This window comes from Tachysurus vachellii, chromosome 22 (genome assembly GCF_030014155.1).
Source record: "Tachysurus vachellii isolate PV-2020 chromosome 22, HZAU_Pvac_v1, whole genome shotgun sequence".
Taxonomy (NCBI): domain Eukaryota; kingdom Metazoa; phylum Chordata; class Actinopteri; order Siluriformes; family Bagridae; genus Tachysurus; species Tachysurus vachellii.
Window position 1 is genome coordinate 1454981 of NC_083481.1, and position 21173 is coordinate 1476153.

At 40.8% G+C, this 21173-nt stretch overlaps 1 protein-coding gene and 1 long non-coding RNA gene across 2 annotated transcripts; both read left to right on the plus strand.

The window, feature by feature from the left end:
• The first annotated feature begins 8559 nt into the window (after positions 1 to 8559).
• Positions 8560 to 9579, plus strand: LOC132838401 (uncharacterized). Its single transcript, XR_009647627.1, has 3 exons — positions 8560 to 8893; positions 9053 to 9248; positions 9346 to 9579. It is a non-coding gene; the product is annotated as an uncharacterized LOC132838401 (long non-coding RNA).
• A 7337-nt stretch (positions 9580 to 16916) lies between these two features.
• Positions 16917 to 20590, plus strand: nabp2 (nucleic acid binding protein 2). Its single transcript, XM_060858748.1, has 6 exons — positions 16917 to 17226; positions 18112 to 18250; positions 18432 to 18503; positions 18954 to 19029; positions 19144 to 19201; positions 19298 to 20590. The coding sequence occupies exons 1-6, from the start codon at positions 17148 to 17150 to the stop codon at positions 19450 to 19452; spliced, it is 579 nt and encodes a 192-aa protein (XP_060714731.1). The 5' UTR covers positions 16917 to 17147; the 3' UTR covers positions 19453 to 20590.
• The last annotated feature ends 583 nt before the right edge of the window (positions 20591 to 21173 follow it).

A 21173-nucleotide genomic window follows, 5' to 3' on the forward strand; every position in this document is an offset into this window, starting at 1 on the left:
AATATGTGAGCAACATGTATGTACATGATTGTGTTTTTGAGAAAACAATGTTTATGTGTGGTTAGTGAAAAATGAAAGATTTTAAATCACTTGAATAAGGCCATAAAACACATACAGAACATCAGTTCACAAGACTTTTGAGAACTGGATCTTGTTTTTGCTTCAAAATTATGTGAAAATCATCTTGTTTACTCGCTCACAGAAAACAATATATTGATTTAAACTTTCTAAGACACTTTTTGTTTGTGAAGGGCATACTGTATGCGAGTGGGCGTCAACTATCATGAATATTAATGTGATTCACACCTGAGAAGACAATGGCCCGCATAATGAGCCTTTCAGGCAGGTATGTGACTGAGAGAGGAGTTACAAGAAAGAATGTGAGGACAAAATAAATGTATATTTTTTGTTTGTAGTTTATTTAGAATATTTAACTATCACACAAAATCACTTTAGAAGTTAGTAATGACACAGAAGACACAATCAGGGCAAAACTGTGCAACAACAAAAAAAAAGTGTCAACAGGAAGAGTGCAAGATAAAAAAGGGTGTAAGGTTTGTAGAAGCCCACTAACCTACTCTGTCACATAGTACCCAGAATTGAACAGTTATACATCTTTGTGCCACTCTAGGAAACAGTTCCTTTTCAGCTGAACACACAAGTGAACATCACATGCCTGGCATTTCCAAGTAGTGTCCTGCCTCTTACCATGCTTTGCTTTGCAAAACACACAGGTCCGGATTTCATGTACTGAGTCATTCCTGTGTCTCGGGGGCGTGTCCGTGATCACCTGAATCACCTCAGTTCATTTGCATATGAACAGCGCGCTCAGACGGAGGCGGGAACACATTAGCTATAATGAGGCGAAACAGGAGAAACCGGACCGCTCCTTACTTTCATACGGATTACATAAAAAATAGATTATTTGTTTTGTTTATTTAAAAGTAGACATTTCAAGCTTTCTATGCATATATTTATCTTGTATTTGAGGCAATATTCGGTGAGATTCGGGTTGTTTTATTTATGTGTGTGTGAAGAGTGGTGACCGAGACTGAGATGGCAGAGAACACACTCTGTTTATTTTCTTTATTCTACAAAAGCACAGTGTTTTGTTGTTATTATGTGTGTATACAAATAAAAGTAAACCCTTTACAGATTCGATTGATGTATTGCTCTTGTCTGTACGATCGAAACTGAAAGTGTAATTTAAGTTATTTTCCGCCTTAACAGGAGATTATGCCACAAAACGCGTATACGCGTTCAACGACTCCAGAGGGTTAATATTGTTTATTTCGCTGTAAACTTAGATGAAAAGCTGTTTCTTGTAATGAAAGCTTATAAAGCCTACTGTGTATTACTGGGAGTATCTGCACACAAAGTGTTTCAAGGCCTGCTGTTGAAATGAAGCCTTCTGTGTATTCGCGGGGAGTAACCTGCACGTGCAGTGTTTTATAGCTCTCTGTCGAATTCCACGGCGAGAGAAAGCTTCAGTCCTACAGTATATAATCACAGGCTGACAAGTTACAGGAAGTTAACTGCAACCATATGACCATATATGGAAGTGTTAACCTTGAGGATAGAGAGAAAAAAAAGTAGCACACACAAGAGTCGACGGCGAGATACGTTTGGGAACCGAGGTGCGCACAAAGCCAACCAAACCTGACAGCAAGTCCAACTGGCCACAGTAGGAATGTATAAAAGCCCGCCTTAGTAAGTAAGTAAAGTTTATTTATATAGCACATTTATCACAGCAGACCTGACCAAAGTGCTGAACAAAGTCAAAAACTAAACATAAAATAAACAAAACAGATGATACAATAAAACAATAGAACATAGACAAACTCCGATTAAAATGCCTGGGAATAAAAATATGTTTTCAACTTCACTTTAAAAGTTGTACTGGAAGGTGCAAGGCGAATGTCTAGTGGAAGTTGCTTCCAGAGACAGGGGCCGCAATAGAAAAAGCCCTATCACCCTATCGTTTTTAAGCGTGAACGAGGGACAACCAAGAGAGCACCTATCAGAAGATCTTAGAGATCTGGTGGATGAAAAAGGAATAAGATGATCTGTGAGATAAGATGGGGCTTGACCATTAAGAGCTTTAAAAACAACATTTTAAATAATGTGCCTTGGATCACATTGTGCATGCATTCTATTGTAGACAGCCTTAGGGCATGTTATACTTTAGGTGCATCATGGAACAAACGCAAGTCTACACTTGGAGAGTGTTTCTTGGTTTGTTATAATCTTTGCATCTTAATAACTTTTACTTATTCTAATACTGTTTGATTATTTGAAGGAGTTTTTATTTGTAATTTTCTTTTTATTTTACATATATTACACACACACCTATTTGTATTACATTACTTTTAATAAAAACAAGGCCTCCGAATGTGAGGATCCTGAAAAGACAAAAAGGTCTAAGTCTGACTCCTTCATTTAAAGAGTCGAACAATAGAATAAGTAGAAGACCTTGGAGAGGATCCTTTGTTAGGAGACCGAGGGGACTTCGAAGGACACATGCGTTCAATGTAAGACCCACTTTGATAGTTGATCTTGTGTTTTCAGCACTAACCCTCTGCGAACTAGGACACATTCCTTAGTGGGAAAGCGGAAGGGTTTCCTACGCAATCCGAAAACATGTGTCACTAAGGGACACGTATGTCAATATAATTACTTCTTGACACAAAGCTATTCTTCTCTTATGCTCCACATTACACAGTCCTTTTTACTCTTCTCTCAGTGAATGATTTGTCTAAACTGTTCTTAGATCAGATCAGTAATATATTCACTGCTATTAAACACCTTAAAGCAAAGTTGAGTTCCTGTGTTAACTAGTGAGTGTTTAGAGATACAGATGTGTTCCCATGAGACAGTGTGTATTTACAACCCAGTCTCACGGCAGTTCGTCACATAGGTTATGAAATGTAATCTATTTGATTCGTGTTTGCGGAGACGGAGGTCCCTTTTTTAACGTGTCAAAAAGCACGGACTTTTGATCTAATGTATTTCACCACGTTTTTCTTTCCGCCACTCAGAAGCAATTTTGCTCATTTGTTATTCATTTTGAAACTTTAGGCGCTACATTACTCAACATTTAACCAGGAGATTTTATCCTTGTTTTTCTTGCTTTATATTCTGTTGGGTACTAAACATTGTGCTATGGTTTCTTTTCTGAGAAAAGCCGTTTTTTAACTTACCATCATCGGACGAGACACCTTTTATTCACCTGTATATCTTTAATAACAGGTGTCTTGTCCAATGATCGGTAAGTTTCCATTCACAAACTTTACCTACCTCTTCCGGGTTGTCTGAATTGGTGCACGAAACACATTAACAAATCAAAAAACACATTAACAAATCAGAAAACACAACGACATTTCAGACAACCCGGAAGAGGTTGGTATAGTTTGTGATTGGACAAGGCACCTGTCACTCAAGGTATACATGAAGCTCAACAGTCTGCCGAGGGGAAAAGTTGGAATGGATGGATGGAATGGATTACTGTGGATTAATTCTGTTATTTTCTTATATTTAAACGGAGAACTTTACACATTACACATAAGATTCCATACCTGTATATCTTGAGTGACAGGTGTCTTGTCCAATGATCGGTAAGTTTCCATTAAAAAACGATACACTACCGTTTCCGGATTGTCTGACTTGTCGTTGTGTTTTTAGATTTGTTAATGCGTTTTCAGATTTGTTAATGTGTTTTGCACTTCTCGGCCACCGTAATTTGGTGTGTTAAGTCGCACAGTAAACTAAATACTACAGAACCCATGAGCCTTATCTACTTTTACTATGTTGAAGTAGCTAAAACTACCTGATGACCCACCGCCGATTCTCTTTTAATGACATCCTCATCTTTCTTTCAACACATAAACATGAAAGTGTGTTTGATAATTCAACAATACGATGTCATGATTGTCAGGGTATATTCTGGCAAACGGTTTCCCTATTGCGTTTCGCAATCGGCATAGCAAACTGTAGCACACGCCGTTTACCAACACGCAATGGGTAATTCGCAAAGCACAATGTTCCTATTGTTTACCAAAAAGGAAAAGGGGGGGGTGACTGACACAGGCTGCTCCACACAGCAACAGAGAAGGCTCGGCTGAGCGAAAAAAGACTTCACTGCATCACTATTTTTGTTGAATAGATTTTTGTACCGTAACTGGGTTCCGGAGGCAGATTATAACTTTCGGGAGCGGAGTTTGATCGGGAGATTATTCCATTACGCTGCATTATGGAAGTCTGCAGTTGGGTGCTCTCATGTTCGCTCTGTTTACGTAGCTCTGTTAGCTCGGTAATTTACACAATATGCTGTTGACAGAGTAACGTTAACGTTCGGTTTAAAAGGTTAAACAATGCTTGTGTAATTGTGTCGAATTGTATGCACTTGTGAGAGTTATATGGTACGTTTAAGTTAATCTGTCTTTTGCAGACAGCAAGATGAAGGCTATAGGCTAGTTAACCTTAGCATAGCTTCCTGTCACTCATTAACTTAGTTGAAACTCCTCACATGGATTTGGTCAACCAAATAGAAAAGAGTGTGGCTGCTGCTGAGCCATCTCTTGTGCCCCTTTTCCACCGAGGCAGTTCGAGTGCTGGTTCGGAGCCAGAGCCTAATTTAGAACCAGTTCTTTCTGTTTCGACAGCCAAAGCACCGGCTCTGAACCAGGAAAAGTGGTTCTTAAGGAGCACCAAAACGCCGCTGGTCTAGACTTAAGAACCGCTTGTGTCAGGGGCTGTGGGCGGGGCTACTGTTAGCGCTTTGATAATGTACCTTAAATATACTAATGTTTAATACACTTTTACTTTACCGCGATATGATATATTATCAGCACACATGATAGTAGGTAGCTACATTCTAAGGCTAACTTTTTTCTGTGTTAGCAATAAAATAACGTTATGTACTTTATCGATTACAACCTCCGTTTATACAGATTACATGGAGCTGCACATACACGTTTTTTTCGCCGCGTTAATGTAGGTTCACAAAGCCATGAGCATTAACAGTAAAGCAACATCCGCCATGGTTGATGTGTTTGTGTTTGCTGCTGCTGCGCTAAAGTTGCTGGGACAGGTGACACGTATAAAGTGACGTCACACTCGGCTCTTGATGCTCTCTAGCCGGTGGAAAGGCAAACCGGTTCTTAGAAGGTTCACCAGTGGAACCAACTTTGAACCAGCACCAGTGCTAGCTCTGAACCAGCACCTGGTTCTTTCTGGTGGAAAAGAGGCATTGGTCCTCCACCAGCCAAAAAAACTTGCTCAAGTTCTGTGTGGAAGCATTTATCTTCTTCCAAGTGAGATATGGTTAAGTTACAGTTAACATAAAACATAAAAAAAATTAAAAAGAATTAAAAACATAACACATAAAAAAAAACGTTCTGTCTTTTTTTTGGCAGACAGTTGACAGTAGCAGGGCTGTATCTTTTAGTATTATATAGAATACAAATTTTGTTCTGCCAGATCTCCCAGTCAGGGGTTGATAAAGTTTAGTTCTTGGAATTCTGTGCATTAGAAAGAAGTTCTTTCAGAAGAAGAACAGTTCTTTAAAGTATTATTTGTTTTTATTCTGTCTGTTCAGCGTCCTCCAACAAGGACAAGTGGTGGTGGGGTTCATAATGTTTAAAATGGTATTTTATTAGTTGTTGGTTTAACCATGGATGAGGTAATGGCTGTTATTTTCTTTTCAATGACGTTACATGTTCAAAAACATCAACCAATATTGCATATCCATAATTATTATAATGAATATAATTAAAGAATACTTACACTATAACGTAAATTAGAAGTGTAACGCAAAAAAACTGGATGTTTTGAATTTTACTCGAATACAAATACAAATACTCCCCCCCCCCAACAAATACAAATACAGATGCAAAGCAGCTGGTATTTGTATCTGTATTTGTATTTGTTGAGGGGGGGGGGAAGTATTTGTACAAACCCACAAAACTCTTCTGCATCTAGTGTCACTTCAGTGTGTTTATATATTAGAGCTTTAGATACTCACTGTCATGGGCGTAAATTTCATTTAACATTGGGGGGGGGGACAATAAATATTTCTCATGAGCAATTTTTGAAAGAACACAAATAATACAGTCAAATTGTACTTATAAAAATATGTCCCCACAGTGAAAAACTTTGCTTTTATCATTATTATTGTAACATGGAGGCTGCGTCATTATGGTTATTTTCAAAGTTTTTCTCAGGTTCAAATTTTCCTTTTCTCCGTCATTTTATCTAGTCTATGACACTGCAAGGCAAGTTTATTTATACTGTAGGACATTTCATACACAATGGTAATTCAAAGTGCTTTACATAAAGAAAGTAAAACTATCATTAAAAAAAATAATCACAACAATAAAAACAAGGAATTACAAAAGGTTTAAAATTTTATTTAAAATGAATTAAGACACTTAAGAACAGAATAGAAATTGATTATAAAGAAATACAGTGAGGTTAGTTCGGACGTAGCACAGTGGTCATTTATGAATGCACAGCTAAACAATATGCTAATTGTGGCCTCAGTTCCCTCAGTTTATAAATCGTACTCACGGATTAATAAACCGTACGCACGAGTTAACAATCCGTGCTCTCAGATTTGTAAACCGTACCCTCAGTTTTTGTAATCCGTACCAACAAATTCATAAACCGTGCGCACGCTTTCGCAATCCGTACCCACGGTTTTGCAAACTGTACTCACGGATTTGTAGCCCCTCCTTCATTTTAGACAACTGTAGTCCACAAGCACGACAACAGCTCCAAACGCAATGTGTTTAAACTTCTTTTTTTTTTTAAATGGAGAATTTCCTTAATTTTCTAAAATATGATAGAGTTGGATGACGTACTGTCAACTTTTCAAGAGGAGAAGGTAAAAACCAATACAATACGAATAATGCACAGATTCCTTGGCTGAATACAATTGTATCTATTTATTTAATAATAACATATTAACCAAATAAGTCTTTAAATCATTATATAAAATTGCATAACTATTTAATTGCATGCTACTTTTAAATGCATGAATGAAAGTAGCATCTGATTAAAATATTACTTGAATATTATTTCTTAAAATATCTTATTTTGTGTTCCACAGAAGAAAGTCAATTACAGGTTTTAAACAACATGAGGGTCATTAACCCTTTAAAACATATATAAAGCTTTTGCTGGCTGATTATCTTGCAAAAATTTAAAAAATTTTCCTCTTTCTTTTAGATTGACTGCAATGCAGTCAATAGTATGTCAGATGAACAGCTTTTGACATATGTCCCCAGATTTGGAGACCGGATAGCAATAAGACAGTACTGCAGAAGAGAAGTAGCTGCATTAGAAGGAAATAGCACTACATTTTCTAAAGCAACAGAAAACCATGTCAAAATTCCAAGAAAAGCGGGCCTGCAAGAGGAAGAAAGGTGATAATCGTTCAGAAAAGCTCAGTGGAAACTCAAATGCCCAAAAAACAGAGCGAAGTTACCAAATGGGACTGTTTGAAGAGATCCGTGGCTCCTTTGTCCAGATCAAAGAAAAGCGTGGTGGTGGAACCAGGCATTTAAAAGCTTTGAAGAGTGCTACCATGGCAGAACTGTTAGTGTGGCAAGGAGCTGTTCTTTCCAAATGGGAAAAATAAGCTAGGAGATATAACTGAATTTGAGTTGAAATTGAGAGACTTCACAGAAGAAGAACTAAATTCACAGACAACATTAGGTGAACAATATGAACTGAGGAAGGTAAAGATGCTGAGACTGTATCTATCTTGCAAGAGGATAGACACAACTCCAAGTACAAGCATTAACACAGTAGATGAATTTGCAGTTGAACAAGGTCCTTCTACCTCTGCTGAGGCATGTGAATGTGAGGAAGAACTTGTTGTCATAACTGAGGACAACAGTTCCATTGCTGATTCACCTTTTTTGTCAGACAACAGTGTAGTGTTGATAGAACCAGGCACTATGAATGTAATACATAGCTCAATTTCAGTTGATGAAGAAATTCAGTTTGGATATGCAGTTTTAGAAGACGGTATGCTTGATGACACTACCAATGGAACCCACTGGTGCAAGACCAGTGCAAGACCAGTTACAAACCGCAAAGTTAAGACTTCGCAGGGGGAACATTTTCCAAGATCTTAATGCAGCTTTTATAGAAGGCTTAGTATCTGTCAATGATTGTCTTCTAGAAATTGAGATGGTCCTACCTAATGGTGACACAGAGAAAGGAGAAGACAATGGTGGAATTTTTAGAGATGCATTGAGTGAGTAGTGGGGTACATTTATCATGAAATGTACATCAGGAAACATACTAAAAGTACCCATGACAAGGCATGATATGAAAGATGACTGGGAAAATGTAGCTAAAGTGATGGTTCTTGGTTATAACACTGTTCAATACTTTCCCATTGTGCTGGCCAAGCGTTTTCTGTGTTATTGTCTTAGACTTAACATTGATGAGGATGAGCTCTTAACAGCATTTCTGGAGATAGATTCTCAAGAGGAAAAGCAGCTTGTTGAAGAAGCAATAAGAGACTTTACGTCAGTCTCTGAGCGAGAAGAATGGGTTGAATTCTTGGAAGCTCATGATGTGAAACTTCTTATCACTGAGAAAAATGCCAAGCAGATCTTACTTGATGTGGCACACAAAGAAATTGTGCAAGATCCAGCTTACATAGCAGAATGTTGGAGTCCGGTGTTGAAAAAACTGAAACTACCTCCAGGGGGACTAAATGAATTGATGATGAGCCTTACTCCAACAGCAAGAAAAGTTATAGCCATATTACAACATGAAACACTTAATAACAGAGAATGCCAGGTCATGGATTATCTTAAGAGGTTCATCAAGCACTGTAGTGATGTTCGGCTCAGGAAATTTCTGCGTTTCTGCACAGGTGTTTTGTTTCTTTCATTATATTTATTAAATATATAGTTTTATATCACATACAACTGTAAAATCATATACTTTAATAAACTGTTATGCATTTTTGCTGTTTTGTACTGTTAAATTGTATGTATACATTTGAAATTGTTAATAAATTTTTTCTTGGTAGGAGCTGACCTCCTTTTTGCAAGGTTTATTCATGTCCGATTTGTGCAGCCACAAACGTCCTTCACAAGATCTTCCCAGTCCCACACCTGTGGATGTGTGTTAGAAGTTCCAAACAATTATACTTGATACCCTGAGCTTGCAGAGGAGTTCATAAACATCCTTGATGCAAACATATGGGTGATGGATATTGTGTAAAGGTACTGTAAGGATGCCAATAATATCAAAGAATAGGTCTGTTATATTCCTTAATTAGACATACATTTATCTATATCTGTCTATCAGTGTTTATCCTAGGTGGTCAGACAGTATGTGAAGCAGGATATGACTGTTTCTTTGTATCATTCACAGTCTCCATCTCACACACAGTTTCCTGACAAACTTTTTATCCTGCACAAGATAATGTTTCATAAAAGCTCAGATGTTCTTACAGCAGTGTTACAATGTGATATATGTGTTTCAAAGCGCATACAGGTTCACATTCAGTTTAAATGTACTTATGTTTTCAGAATTTATACTGCCTAAATAGTATTCCTACAATACAGTATATTGTAAGAAAAAGTTTCATGTTTAAAATGTTGAAATGTTATTCATTAGGAGTTCATTAATTAATACTATTCGACTGACTACAGTTTTCAAAAATAAAGAAAATGAATCAAAAAGAAAGCTGTCTCCTTTTATTAAAATATGCATACTGTATGAAGTATAAAAACTTCATCAATAACATTTAAGACATATATACATCTGTGAAATGAATGGTACTCTAATAATAACAATTTAATGAAAGAACTGTCTGTTAAACTGTCCATAACAACTTTTTAGTGCAAATGGCTTTTGAACATGTCTTTATCTCACAATATTTAACACTGTAGTAAGCTCTTGTCTTAGTGCAAGATACAGATTAAGTGCTGTAAACCTTTCCTTGGGAATACGAAGCTGATGTTGTGCCATGATGTGTGACCACAGGGTGAAAATGTCCTCATCACAAGGGATGTCAGAGCGATGGATACATTGATCTTCACAGGTGTCACAGTCTTCCACTGTCACATGGCTTATGTAGTCTTCTGTCTCATATAATTCAGGAAAGGTGTACATGACATCCGAGCGACCATGGGGTACAAGGCTATTTCTTAATGGACGAATCAGGTGGCTGTTCCACGTGTCTTTGGTCGAATCCAGCTCTTCCTGTAAAAGCCATAAAGAGTATTGTGTATTAAACAAAATGATGTGTATTTAAAAATGTAAAAGTATTTAAAAATGCACCGTGTGTGTTCAATATTTACCTGGATCAAACCCAGGAAACAGAAAGCTGCCATCCAGAAAGCTGCCATTTCTTGTCCAGAAAGCTGCCATCGAAGTAGCCTTCATCTTTAATCTGGTGAAAATATTCAAGCCATAAATCCACACATTCTTTTCTAAGAATACCCCACCAGCTCTCAATTCTTTGGTTGGCTGTACTTTTGCCATAGATTAAGCTTCTTTCTCATGCAAGTTGATTGGCATCACCACGTCGCAAGTACCTTTGAACATCCCTAATAACACTATTTTCTGTTCCCATGTCTGCTCTCAGGATTTGAGGAGAGCCACCAAAAGTTCTTACTGTTTCAAGGAAGTAACCTCCTATGACTTTAGGGTCACTGCTTGTGCAGTATGCATTCAGCCATAGCATTCTCCTTGAGAATCCATCAATAGCCCCATTGATACATATGCCAAATGGCTTCAATTTGTCGTAAGAGTCAACATCCATCCATCCATCCATCCATCTTCTACCGCTTATCCGGGGCCGGGTTGCGGGGGCAGCAGTCTGAGCAGGGATACCCAGACTTCCCTCTCCCCAGACACTTCCTCCAGCTTCTCCGGGGGAATACCGAGGCGTTCCCAAGCCAGCCGAGAGACATAGTCCCTCCAGCGTGTCCTAGGTCTTCCCCGGGGCCTCCTCCCAGTTGGACATGCCCGGAACACCTCCCCAGGGAGGCCTCCAGGAGGCATCTGGAACAGATGCCCGAGCCACCTCAGCTGACTTCTCTCAATGTGGAGGAGCAGCGGCTCTACTCTGAGCTCCTCCCGAGTGACCGAGCTCCTCACCCTATCTCTAAGGGAGCGCCCAGCCACCCTGCGGAGGAAACTCATTTCGGCCGCCTGTATCCGGGATCTTGTCCTTTCGGTCATAACCCAAAGCTCATGACCATAGGTGAGGGTAGGAACGTAGATCGACTGGTAAATAGAGAGCTTCGCCTTGCGGCTCAGCTCTTTCTTCACCACAACAGACCGGTATATCGACCGCATCACTGCAGAAGATACTCCGATCCGCCTGTCGATCTCCAGCTCCATCCTTCCCTCACTCGTGAACAAGACCCCAAGATACTTAAACTCCTCCACTTGAGGCAGGAGCTTTCCACCAACCTGAAGGGGACAAGCCACCCTTTTCCGGCTGAGAACCATGGCCTCGGACTTGGAGGTGCTGATTCTCATCCCCGCCGCTTCACATTCGGCTGCAAACCATCCTAGTGCACGCTGAAGGTCCTGATTTGAAGAAGCCAACAGGACTACATCATCTGCAAAAAGCAGAGACGAAATCCCGTGGTCCCCAAACCGGACTCCCTCCGGCCCCCGACTGCGCCTAGAAATCCTGTCCATATAAATAATGAACAGGACCGGTGACAAATGGCAGCCCTGCCGGAGTCCAATATGCACCGGGAACAAGTCTGACTTACTGCCGGCAATGCAAAACAAACTCCTGCTCCGGTCATATAAGGACCGGACAGCCCTTAGCAGAGGGCCCCGGACCCCATACTCCCAGAGCACCCCCCACAGATCACCACGAGGGACACAGTCGAATGCCTTCTCCAGATCCACAAAGCACATGTGGACTGGTTGGGCAAACTCCCATGAACCCTCCAGCAACCTGGTGAGGATATAGAGATGGTCCAGTGTTCCACGACCGGGACGAAGCCCGCATTGTTTCTCCTGAATCCGAGGTTCGACGATCGGCCGAATTCTTCTCTCCAGTACCCTGGCATAGACTTTTCCAGGGAGGCTGAGGAGTGTGATCCCCCTGTAGTTGGAACACACCCTCCTGTCCCCCTTCTTAAACAGAGGGACCACCACCCCAGTCTGCCAGTCCTGAGGCACTGTCCCCAGCCGCCACGTGAAGTTGCAGAGGCGTGTCAACCAAGACAGCACCACGACATCCAGAGACTTGAGGTACTCAGGGCGGATCTCATCCACCCCCGGTGCCTTGCCACTGAGGAGCTTCTCAACCACCTCAGTGACCTCAGCTTGGGGGATCGATGAGTCCTCAACTGAGCCCTCTGCCTCTGCTTCCTCAGTGGAAGACATGTCGGTGGGGTTGAGGAGATCCTCAAAGTACTCCTTCCACCGTCCGAAAATGTCCCCAGTCGAAGTCAGCAGATTCCCACTCCCACTGTAAACAGTGTGAGCAGGGCACTGCTTCCCCCTCCTGAGGCGCCGGACGGTTTGCCAGAATTTCTCCGAGGCCAACCGATAGTCCTTCTCCATGGCCTCACCGAACTCCTCCCAGACCCGAGTTTTTGCCTCTGAAACCACCCGGGCTGAAGCTCGCTTGGCCCTCCGGTACCTATCAGCTGCCTCCGGAGTCCCCCGAGCCAACCAGGCTCGATAGGACTCCTTCTTCAGCTTGACGGCATCCCTTACTTCCGGGGTCCACCACCGGGTTCGGGGATTGCCGCCACGACAGGCACCGGAGATCTTACGGACACAGCTCTGCGTGGCCGCGTCGACAATGGAGGTGGAGAACATGGTCCACTCAGACTCAATGTCTCCAACCTCCCTCGGGATCTGGGTAAAGCTCTGCCGGAGGTGGGAGTTGAAGATCTCTCTGACCAGAGACTCTGCCAAACTTTCCCAGCGGACCCTCATAGTACGTTTGGGTCTGCCAAGTCTGTCCTCACTTCCTTCCCGTCCATCAGATCCAACTCACCACCAGGTGGTGATCAGTTGACAGCTCCGCCCCTCTCTTTACCCGAGTGTCCAAGACATACGGCCGGAGGTCAGATGAAACAACCACAAAGTCGATCATCGACCTCCGACCTAGGGTGTCCTGATGCCATGTGTACTGATGGACACCCTTATGCTTGAACATGTTCGTTATGGACAAACTGTGACTAGCACAGAAGTCCAATAACAGAACACCACTCGGTTGAAGTCCCCCAGTAGAACGACGGATTCCCCGGTCGGAGCACTTTCCAGCGCCCCTCTCAGAGACGCCAAGAAGGTCGGGTACTCTACACTGCCATTTGGCTCGTAAGCACAAATAACAGTGAAAGACCTCTCCCCGACCCGAAGGCGCAGGGAAACGACCCTCTCGTTCACCGGGGAGAACTCCAACACATGGCTGCTGAGCTGGGGGGCTATGAGCAAGCCCACACCAGCCCGCCACCTCTCACCGCAGGCAACTCCAGAGTAGTAGAGAGCCCAGCCTCTCTTGAGGAGTTGGGTTCCAGAGCCCAAGCTGTGCGTGGAGGCTGCGTGGAGGCCTTTGGAAAAGTACACTCTCCTGTGCAGTCTTCTTTTTCTTCGCATTTCTGTGCCCAATGGATCAAGAGTTGAGAGAATCAGGCGAATGTCTTCTTACAAACTGAATAACATTAAATAAGTTGTCAAATTTTTTTATTCGAAATAGTCCAATTCTATTTAGGATTTTTTTAAGTGTCTTCATGCTGATAGTAATTCCGTGCTTAACACTTAAAAATTTAAGGATTTCTTTATAATGTAGATCCAGGTCAAAGTAATACTAAATTAGACTAAATCTGTCCATCCCTATCCCAGGAATAATATGTTAATGTTGATGGAGGCCAGCTTTACACACCTAAGGGTAAACAGAGAGAGAGAGAGAGAGAGAGAGAGAGAGACAGAGAGAATTGGTCTGGTATATTCATTAATTATAGCCTACTTACTGTTGTGTTTCTCCTAGGTGGTCACAGGGTATGTGAAGACTGTTTCTTTCTTTGTCTTAACACAGTTGGGCAGTATTCTGTACAATCTATTTAAAATAAACATTCATAAACACTCACATATATACATATATACATATATATCATAAACATATGATTATGACACACACCAAAATGTTGTCTATTATCCGTTACGATGGCGAATTTAAGCATGCAGTTGAAACAATTGAATGTATTGAATATACATTGATTAGTATAGAATAACCAGATAATAATATTAACAACGTACCCGGAATCTTGCTCTGTTGTCGTGCTTGTGGACTACAGTTGTCTAAAATGAGGGAGGGGCTACAAATCCGTGAGTACAGTTTGCAAAACCGTGGGTATGGATTGCGAAAGCGTGCGCACGGTTTATGAATTTGTGGGTACGGATTACAAAAACTGAGGGTACGGTTTACAAATCTGAGAGCACGGATTGTTAACTCGTGCGTACGGTTTATTAATCTGTGAGTACGGTTTATAAACTGAGGGGACGAATTACAAAACCGTGATGACGGATTTGCGGGTCTTGTTTTCTTTTCTCCAAGGGGTGACCAGGTGGGCTCCGTAGTTTGTATATCATTGATGAATTGACTGCGCAAAATAAATCAGTAAATATATATATATTTGTACTAAAACATGAATTTTGCAGGTCTTTTTAAGGGCAGTGTTCAAGATGTGAAGACAAGTGAAAGTGCTATATATTTAAATATTATACTCTAAAATGTGCAGTTTTAATGTATTTGAGGTCATAAAACCAGTCAGTATCTGGTGTGACCACCATTTGCCTCACGCAGTGCAACACATCTCCTTCACATAGAGTTGATCAGGTTGTTGATTGTGGCCTGTGGAATGTTGGTCCACTCCTCTTCAATGGCTGTGTGAAGTTGCTGGATATTGGCAGGAGCGCTGTTCACTGTACACGGTGTGGTATACGCCGATCCAGAGCATCCTAAACATCTATTGTGTATTCAGCAGAGGTCACATTGCACCTGAAGCACAGGAAAAGTAATACATCTGTCATTTAAAACAATAAATCTTTTTAGAAAGGGAACACTTTAACTGAAAAATATATTATATATCTATAATAAAGAGCAGTTGGAACATCATAGGATAAGTTGACCATTTGCTGAATTACAGTATTTCAATTTCAAAGCCCAAGTATACGTTTGAAGACATTAATGGTTATTCAAGCCAAACTTACATTAGGTTCTTTTTCTAACTTCGCTCAGTGTTTCACTATGGGAATCGCTTTGGGTGTGACCAACTGCAGAAGCTCTTATGACACCACATCTGTCTTTGACAGACAGGTCGACCTGCGACCAGGCTCCGCCCCACCTATGTCAGCCAGGTCGACCCCTGTCTACGTCATTTGCACTTCCCGTGTGAGACTGCAGCAAGCTCTCTCAGCGCATCCCGACTCACTGATTTTGTTTATCTGTTCAACAGGCGGACCGTAATTGGATTCCGTCACCAAACGGGATATCAGTGGAGGGATTGTGGTGAGTGACAACCTTAAATTTGGAATAGCGACCGCGTCATGGCAAGCTATTCTGTTCTCCCTATTGCGTATTTAGTTACAGCGGTAGGTGACATCTAGTTTACTTGGGTTTACGCGTCAAGGCGAACCTACCGCAGGTTTAATTGCCTAATTCTAACAGACTAATGTGTTGTGACGAGACTTTAGATTGCGTTATGTCGACTGCGATTACCCCGCCAAAGGGCATGAGTTGAAGACTAAGGAGGCTGTATCCCACCCTTGTCCATCATCATGTGGAGCTACTATCTCGGGCAGGGACCCTCACCCTATGTGCATCGTGTGTATGTGCTCGAAGCATGCTCAAATGTCGCTAGCGGACCCGCAGACATGCGCTCACTGTGTGTCAATGCCGGTGAAAATCTTGGAACGGAGGCTGAAAGTGTCGGTGGCTAACAAGCAGGACCCTTGCCTGTCTGAAGCTGCCTTGACAGCGACTGACCATCTCTCGCGAGCTAGTAAGTGCTGGGCGGACATGATGGAAGCCAAATCCCCAGACATGCCTCCGCGGTTCGACGGCCTTCTCACGCAGGAGGATGACGAACTGTGGAACGAGGGCGCAGATGATGATGCTAACTCTGACCTCCTCGATTTGGGCATGGATGACGAAGAGGAGGAAGACAATTCCCTCTTCCCAGCCCAGCAGTCTAGAGCACCCAGAACGAACGAGCTCCTGCGTGCATGAAGGAGATGTCTCGATATTGGTCTAGCCCCTTTAAGAGTAAGCTCCCCACCAAGGGACATTCGATGTTGGAGATTCAAGAGATGGAGGAGCAGAAAAAAAAAACAGAAACGCTTTGAAAAGGGTTTGGATTTGACCCAAAGCTCTGAAAAGGGTTTGGATTTTTTTTAACGTATGTTAATTAAAAAAATATGTAATATGACTTGCTGTTTATATTTGTTTTGTTTTTATTGTATTTATATGATATTTGTGTTTTTGTAATTGAATTTATGCCATGAAAATAGCTTTGATTGCTGACATGGTACTAAATTAAATAATCTGAATCTTTGTAGATTCCAAAGTGATAAACAGAAATGTCAGCATTATATTGTGAAAAAGTAGATTATCTTAATATCAAAACCTTAAATTTTCTCTGGACTCAATGATAAATTACACGTCTGATCGTTGGAACGAACAAAAAAAAACTTGAAAATCGCATTCATGACGATTTATGGTGATTTTATTTCCCTTTGCCTACACTGACTCTGATGCATTAAAGAGAAGGGGGTCCCCTGTTCCAAGATGGCGGCTCTATTGACGCATTCGTTCCAATGTACTGCCGTAGAAAAGGCGACATCTAGCGTACATATCTATGTATATCTATGAGCCGCTCCAACTCAGTCACGTGATGAACGTATACGGATTGCGTCACCGCGTACGGAAGAGGAGCAAAACAAACGCCAACCGTTAGCATCGCTGTGCTACTTGACTCTCTCTGTATTATCAAGTTATTACGCGTCTTATTACTGCCTTCGCTTTCTACAGCATGTATTAAATAAAAGCAGCTAGCTGTGGAGAAGCTACAGCTGTGCCATGTCTCTGTGCACACAACAGAAGTGTCATTAACATTGTGTTGAGGTTGTGAGCTATGAGCACAGAGACGTGTGTGAAGGACATCAAACCCGGACTGAAGAACTTAAACGTCATCTTCATCGTCCTGGAGACAGGTTCTTATACATCACAGATGATTTAATGTAGATTTACTGTGTGTCATTTAATATTACACCATACATCAAATGCATGGACTTGTTTTAGTAGAAACTTAATAATAAACTGATTCATACGTGTTTTTTGCACATAATTGTAGGTGATAGGAGAATTGTAGGAGTTTATAACTGCTATAAATGTGTTTTAAAGACAAATGTATGTCTAATTGCTTAATGATTTGAGTTACTGCATTATTAAGAGTTTTTGTGTTAAGGCCTGACATTAAAGGTGCGGTGCACGATGTTTGAGAAATGCTTCAGAAAACTGAGTCAAAACAAACGTGTAGCCAATGAGCAGAAAGGGGCGTGTCTTTTCAATATGGGCGGAGAAAGTGTTCAGTGTGCATGTGTGACATTAGCAGAAAGCTATTGAAACATTGACATGGCGGATAAAAACGAAAAGTGAAGAAAGGCTTACGATAAGGCAAGAAGTAGGACGTGTTAATATAGGATCAGCTTTCCAGCGCTGGAGAGAACTGTACGTCTTCCGCCTGAAACGGAGCTAAACCTTTCACGGTACAACACACAGTACTACAAAAACACATGTATGTATGTGTAGGCGGAGCTATCAATACCGGGGTGACACCCATTTGGGTTAGGGGCATGTTTGTTTTGGTGATTTCAAATGTCAACATTGGCTTTCAAACATCGTGCACCGCAACTTTAATGTGAAATATAGTGCATGTTTATCTATCTATCTATCTGTTTATCTTTTTATCTATTTATCTATCTATCTCTCTCTATCTATATCTACCTATCTGTCTGTCTATCTATCTATCTATCTATCTATCTATTTATCTATCTATCTATCTATCTATTAATCAATCTATCTACCTATCTATCTAGGAAGGGTCACCAAAACCAAAGATGGCCATGAGGTGCGCACCTGTAAGGTAGCTGATAAGACGGGGAGCATCAGTATATCAGTGTGGGATGATGTGGGAGCGCTCATTCAGACCGGAGACATCCTCCGACTGACCAAAGGGTGAGATTTCAAATTAACACCAGAGTCACTGAACATATCACCGATATTTCAGTGTTCACATGTCAGTGGGGTTTTGGGGAGGAGCTTCTGTTTAAATGTGTCATTCAGTGATCTGTTTGCCTGCACTGATGAATCAGCAGTGTGTGTGTGTGTGTGTGTGTGTTTGTGTTTTCCTTTACAGCTATGCGTCAGTTTTTAAAGGCTGTCTCACTCTATACACAGGAAGAGGAGGAGAGCTGCAGAAGATTGGAGAGTAAGTTTACAGCTTCACCTCTGTCTGTTACAAAGCCACTGTGACACTGGAGACTCCTTCACACGATGAACAAACACATTTCTGTAACCGTATCAACGATTTCATACAGTTTTAACCTGTTTATCATCAGTGGAGCGTCTGCTGCACGAGTCCCTGTGAAGAAGCCGTTACTATAGAACTGAGTATGTTTGAGTGACAGGAAGCACATTAATATAAACATGTAAAACACCTGAAGACCAATAATTACAGCCCAGGATCAACAAAATAAATGACAACAGAACAGTGTTGAACTACGGCAACACTCACAGGACAAACACTAAACTATGATTAGCTGCACCAGAAGGGGAGCTGAAGATGAGAAGTAAAGAAGTCTACAGTGATTTTATGGTGTGTGTGTGTGTGTGTGTGTGTGTGTGTGTGTGTGTTATTCACTTTGTGTAACTGTTCCAGATTCTGCATGGTTTACTCTGAAGTTCCAAATTTCAGCGAGCCGAATCCGGAGTATTTGGCCCTGATGAACAAAACAGTAAGTTTTTATTTCTTTTCCCCTTTCATTTTCTCTGAAAATTAAACCCTGAGCGCTGAGTTATAATGTTGTTATGGACTGCCTTATTACTGACGTGTTAATGTTGCATCATAGGGGCTTAACGAGCAAGGAAACAACACAAACAACAACAACGGTTCCTCGAGCGTTGCAGGTGAGTTTCTCTTCTTCTGTCTTTAAGAGTTAGCATCAGTTTACTGGATGAAATGTAACTTAAGATAACGCGGTAATCCGATGTGAATGTGTTCAGGTCCCGATGCCACTAACGGGAACGGAGTGAACTGTCAGAGCTCAGGGAGCACGCAGCCTAGCGGACGAGCCAGCACCACGAATGCCAACAGAAGCTCCGCCTCCGGGACTGCAGTGAGTAACGGGAAAGAGACACGACGTTCCGCTAAAAGATGATCCGAGCAGGATTCGTTATCTGTCTCAGTCCAGAATGAATCAATTCATGAGTCAATTCTTATGAATAACTTTACAGCATGTGTCTGTGATGTTAGTGTCCTCAACAGCGTGCGATATTTATCTGTGATATTTATCTTTTTTGCAAATAAAAAAAGATGCATTTTTTTGGGTCCTACACGAGACAACCGACTCGACCTGGCAACCACGACGAGCAATTAGAGTCTGATCTCTCTGACCATAAATCTCTGTATTAAGGCATTAAAATGATTTTAAAACACTTTTACATTTATTAGAACATCCCATGATTCATTGTTGGGGTTTTTGTGAAGAAAAAAAACCCATGAAGCTTAATTTAATCACTTAGAAAACAACCAAATGGATATAATGCTTTATTAATTAATTAGTTATTAATTATTTCATTATTAATTATGTAGTTATCACTAACATTATATCAGAATTAGAGATTTTTTTTAATGCTTTTCTTCATCATTACAGTACAGGATATTTTTTATTTGTAATTTATTTGTTTTTCTGCCTTCATCACTGTAGCAGTTTGTTATTGAGTCTATAATCAGCCTCTTTATTAGCACTTAAAGTTTTGTAGAACTCTAAGAGAACTGAGTGAAAAGAACTTTATTCCAGCACCGTTCATGCCTTCTTCATATCACACACCACACTGAGATGTTTTTTTTGTTGTTTTTCTTTTGTAATCATACTATTAGAAAGGAAAAAAAGATGATTTGTCAGGCTTTTTTTTTACATTTAATGACAGTTTGCCTTTAATCAGTTCTGTAACTTGAAAATGTAATACAAGTGTTTTTTTTTTTGTTTTTTTAATTATTATTATAATTTACACTTCACTGCTTCTTTCTCACACACAGGGTTGCCAGATTGGATCAACTCAATCTGACACAGAACCCGAAACAGAAATATCTGTAACGTTCGACGTTCTTACGTATGATAAATTATCAACATAATCCTGAACTCAAAAGCAGCTCTGGCAGCACTGATCATAAGAAAGAGGAATTTTTTTTTGTTTTCTGTCTTTTCCGTTCGCGTTAAAAATGTCAAAGCGGCGTCCTGAGAACTGCGTGAAAGGTTTGTGCTGAATAAAATAATAAGCAAATATATTTTTTAACATTTTGTGTCTGTGTATGCATTTAAACAACAAAATGTTGACACCTGACACTAGAATTCCAGATGTTTTGCGAATTATAACATTATGCAACCTGTATTTGCATACTGGGACGTGATTGGCTCGTACATGTTGCGATGCAGTGACGCTCCCCTCTCGCATGTTCAGTATATTTTCCTGGTAGCAATTCAATATATTAATATATATTTTTTTAAATGTACAGAATATTTACCATAAAAGGGAATAAATTCTATGCACCACACTCATTAGAAGAGCATCATCATGATGAAGAGTTAAAAACACCACAGAGACGTCACCTGGATTAAGCACCAGCTCTTTATTTAAATCAGCTCCAAGCCACAGAACAAAAGTCATCATCTGGATCACACAGTAAAAAAACAAGCATTAACACTGTGGGTAAAAAAAAAAAAAAGAAAAGGCAGCAGCAGCCTGCAGGTTAATAACATGTGAGTTACTTCATTTATTTCAAACTTTCCAAAGTTCCTGTGATCAGACCAGCACACGATACGACTCGTACTGGTTTAGTTTGTACTTCAACACAAATGAGTTGAAGTATTTGACTGTG

Excerpts from the sequence above, each read along its gene's own strand:
- nabp2 (XM_060858748.1), top strand. The coding sequence starts at position 17,148 with ATGAGCACAGAGACGTGTGTGAAGGACATCAAACCCGGACTGAAGAAC. Across the intron at positions 18,504-18,953 it reads GAGCTGCAGAAGATTGGAGA|ATTCTGCATGGTTTACTCTG; the intron begins GTAAGTTTACAG and ends TAACTGTTCCAG. Across the intron at positions 19,030-19,143 it reads TGGCCCTGATGAACAAAACA|GGGCTTAACGAGCAAGGAAA; the intron begins GTAAGTTTTTAT and ends GTTGCATCATAG.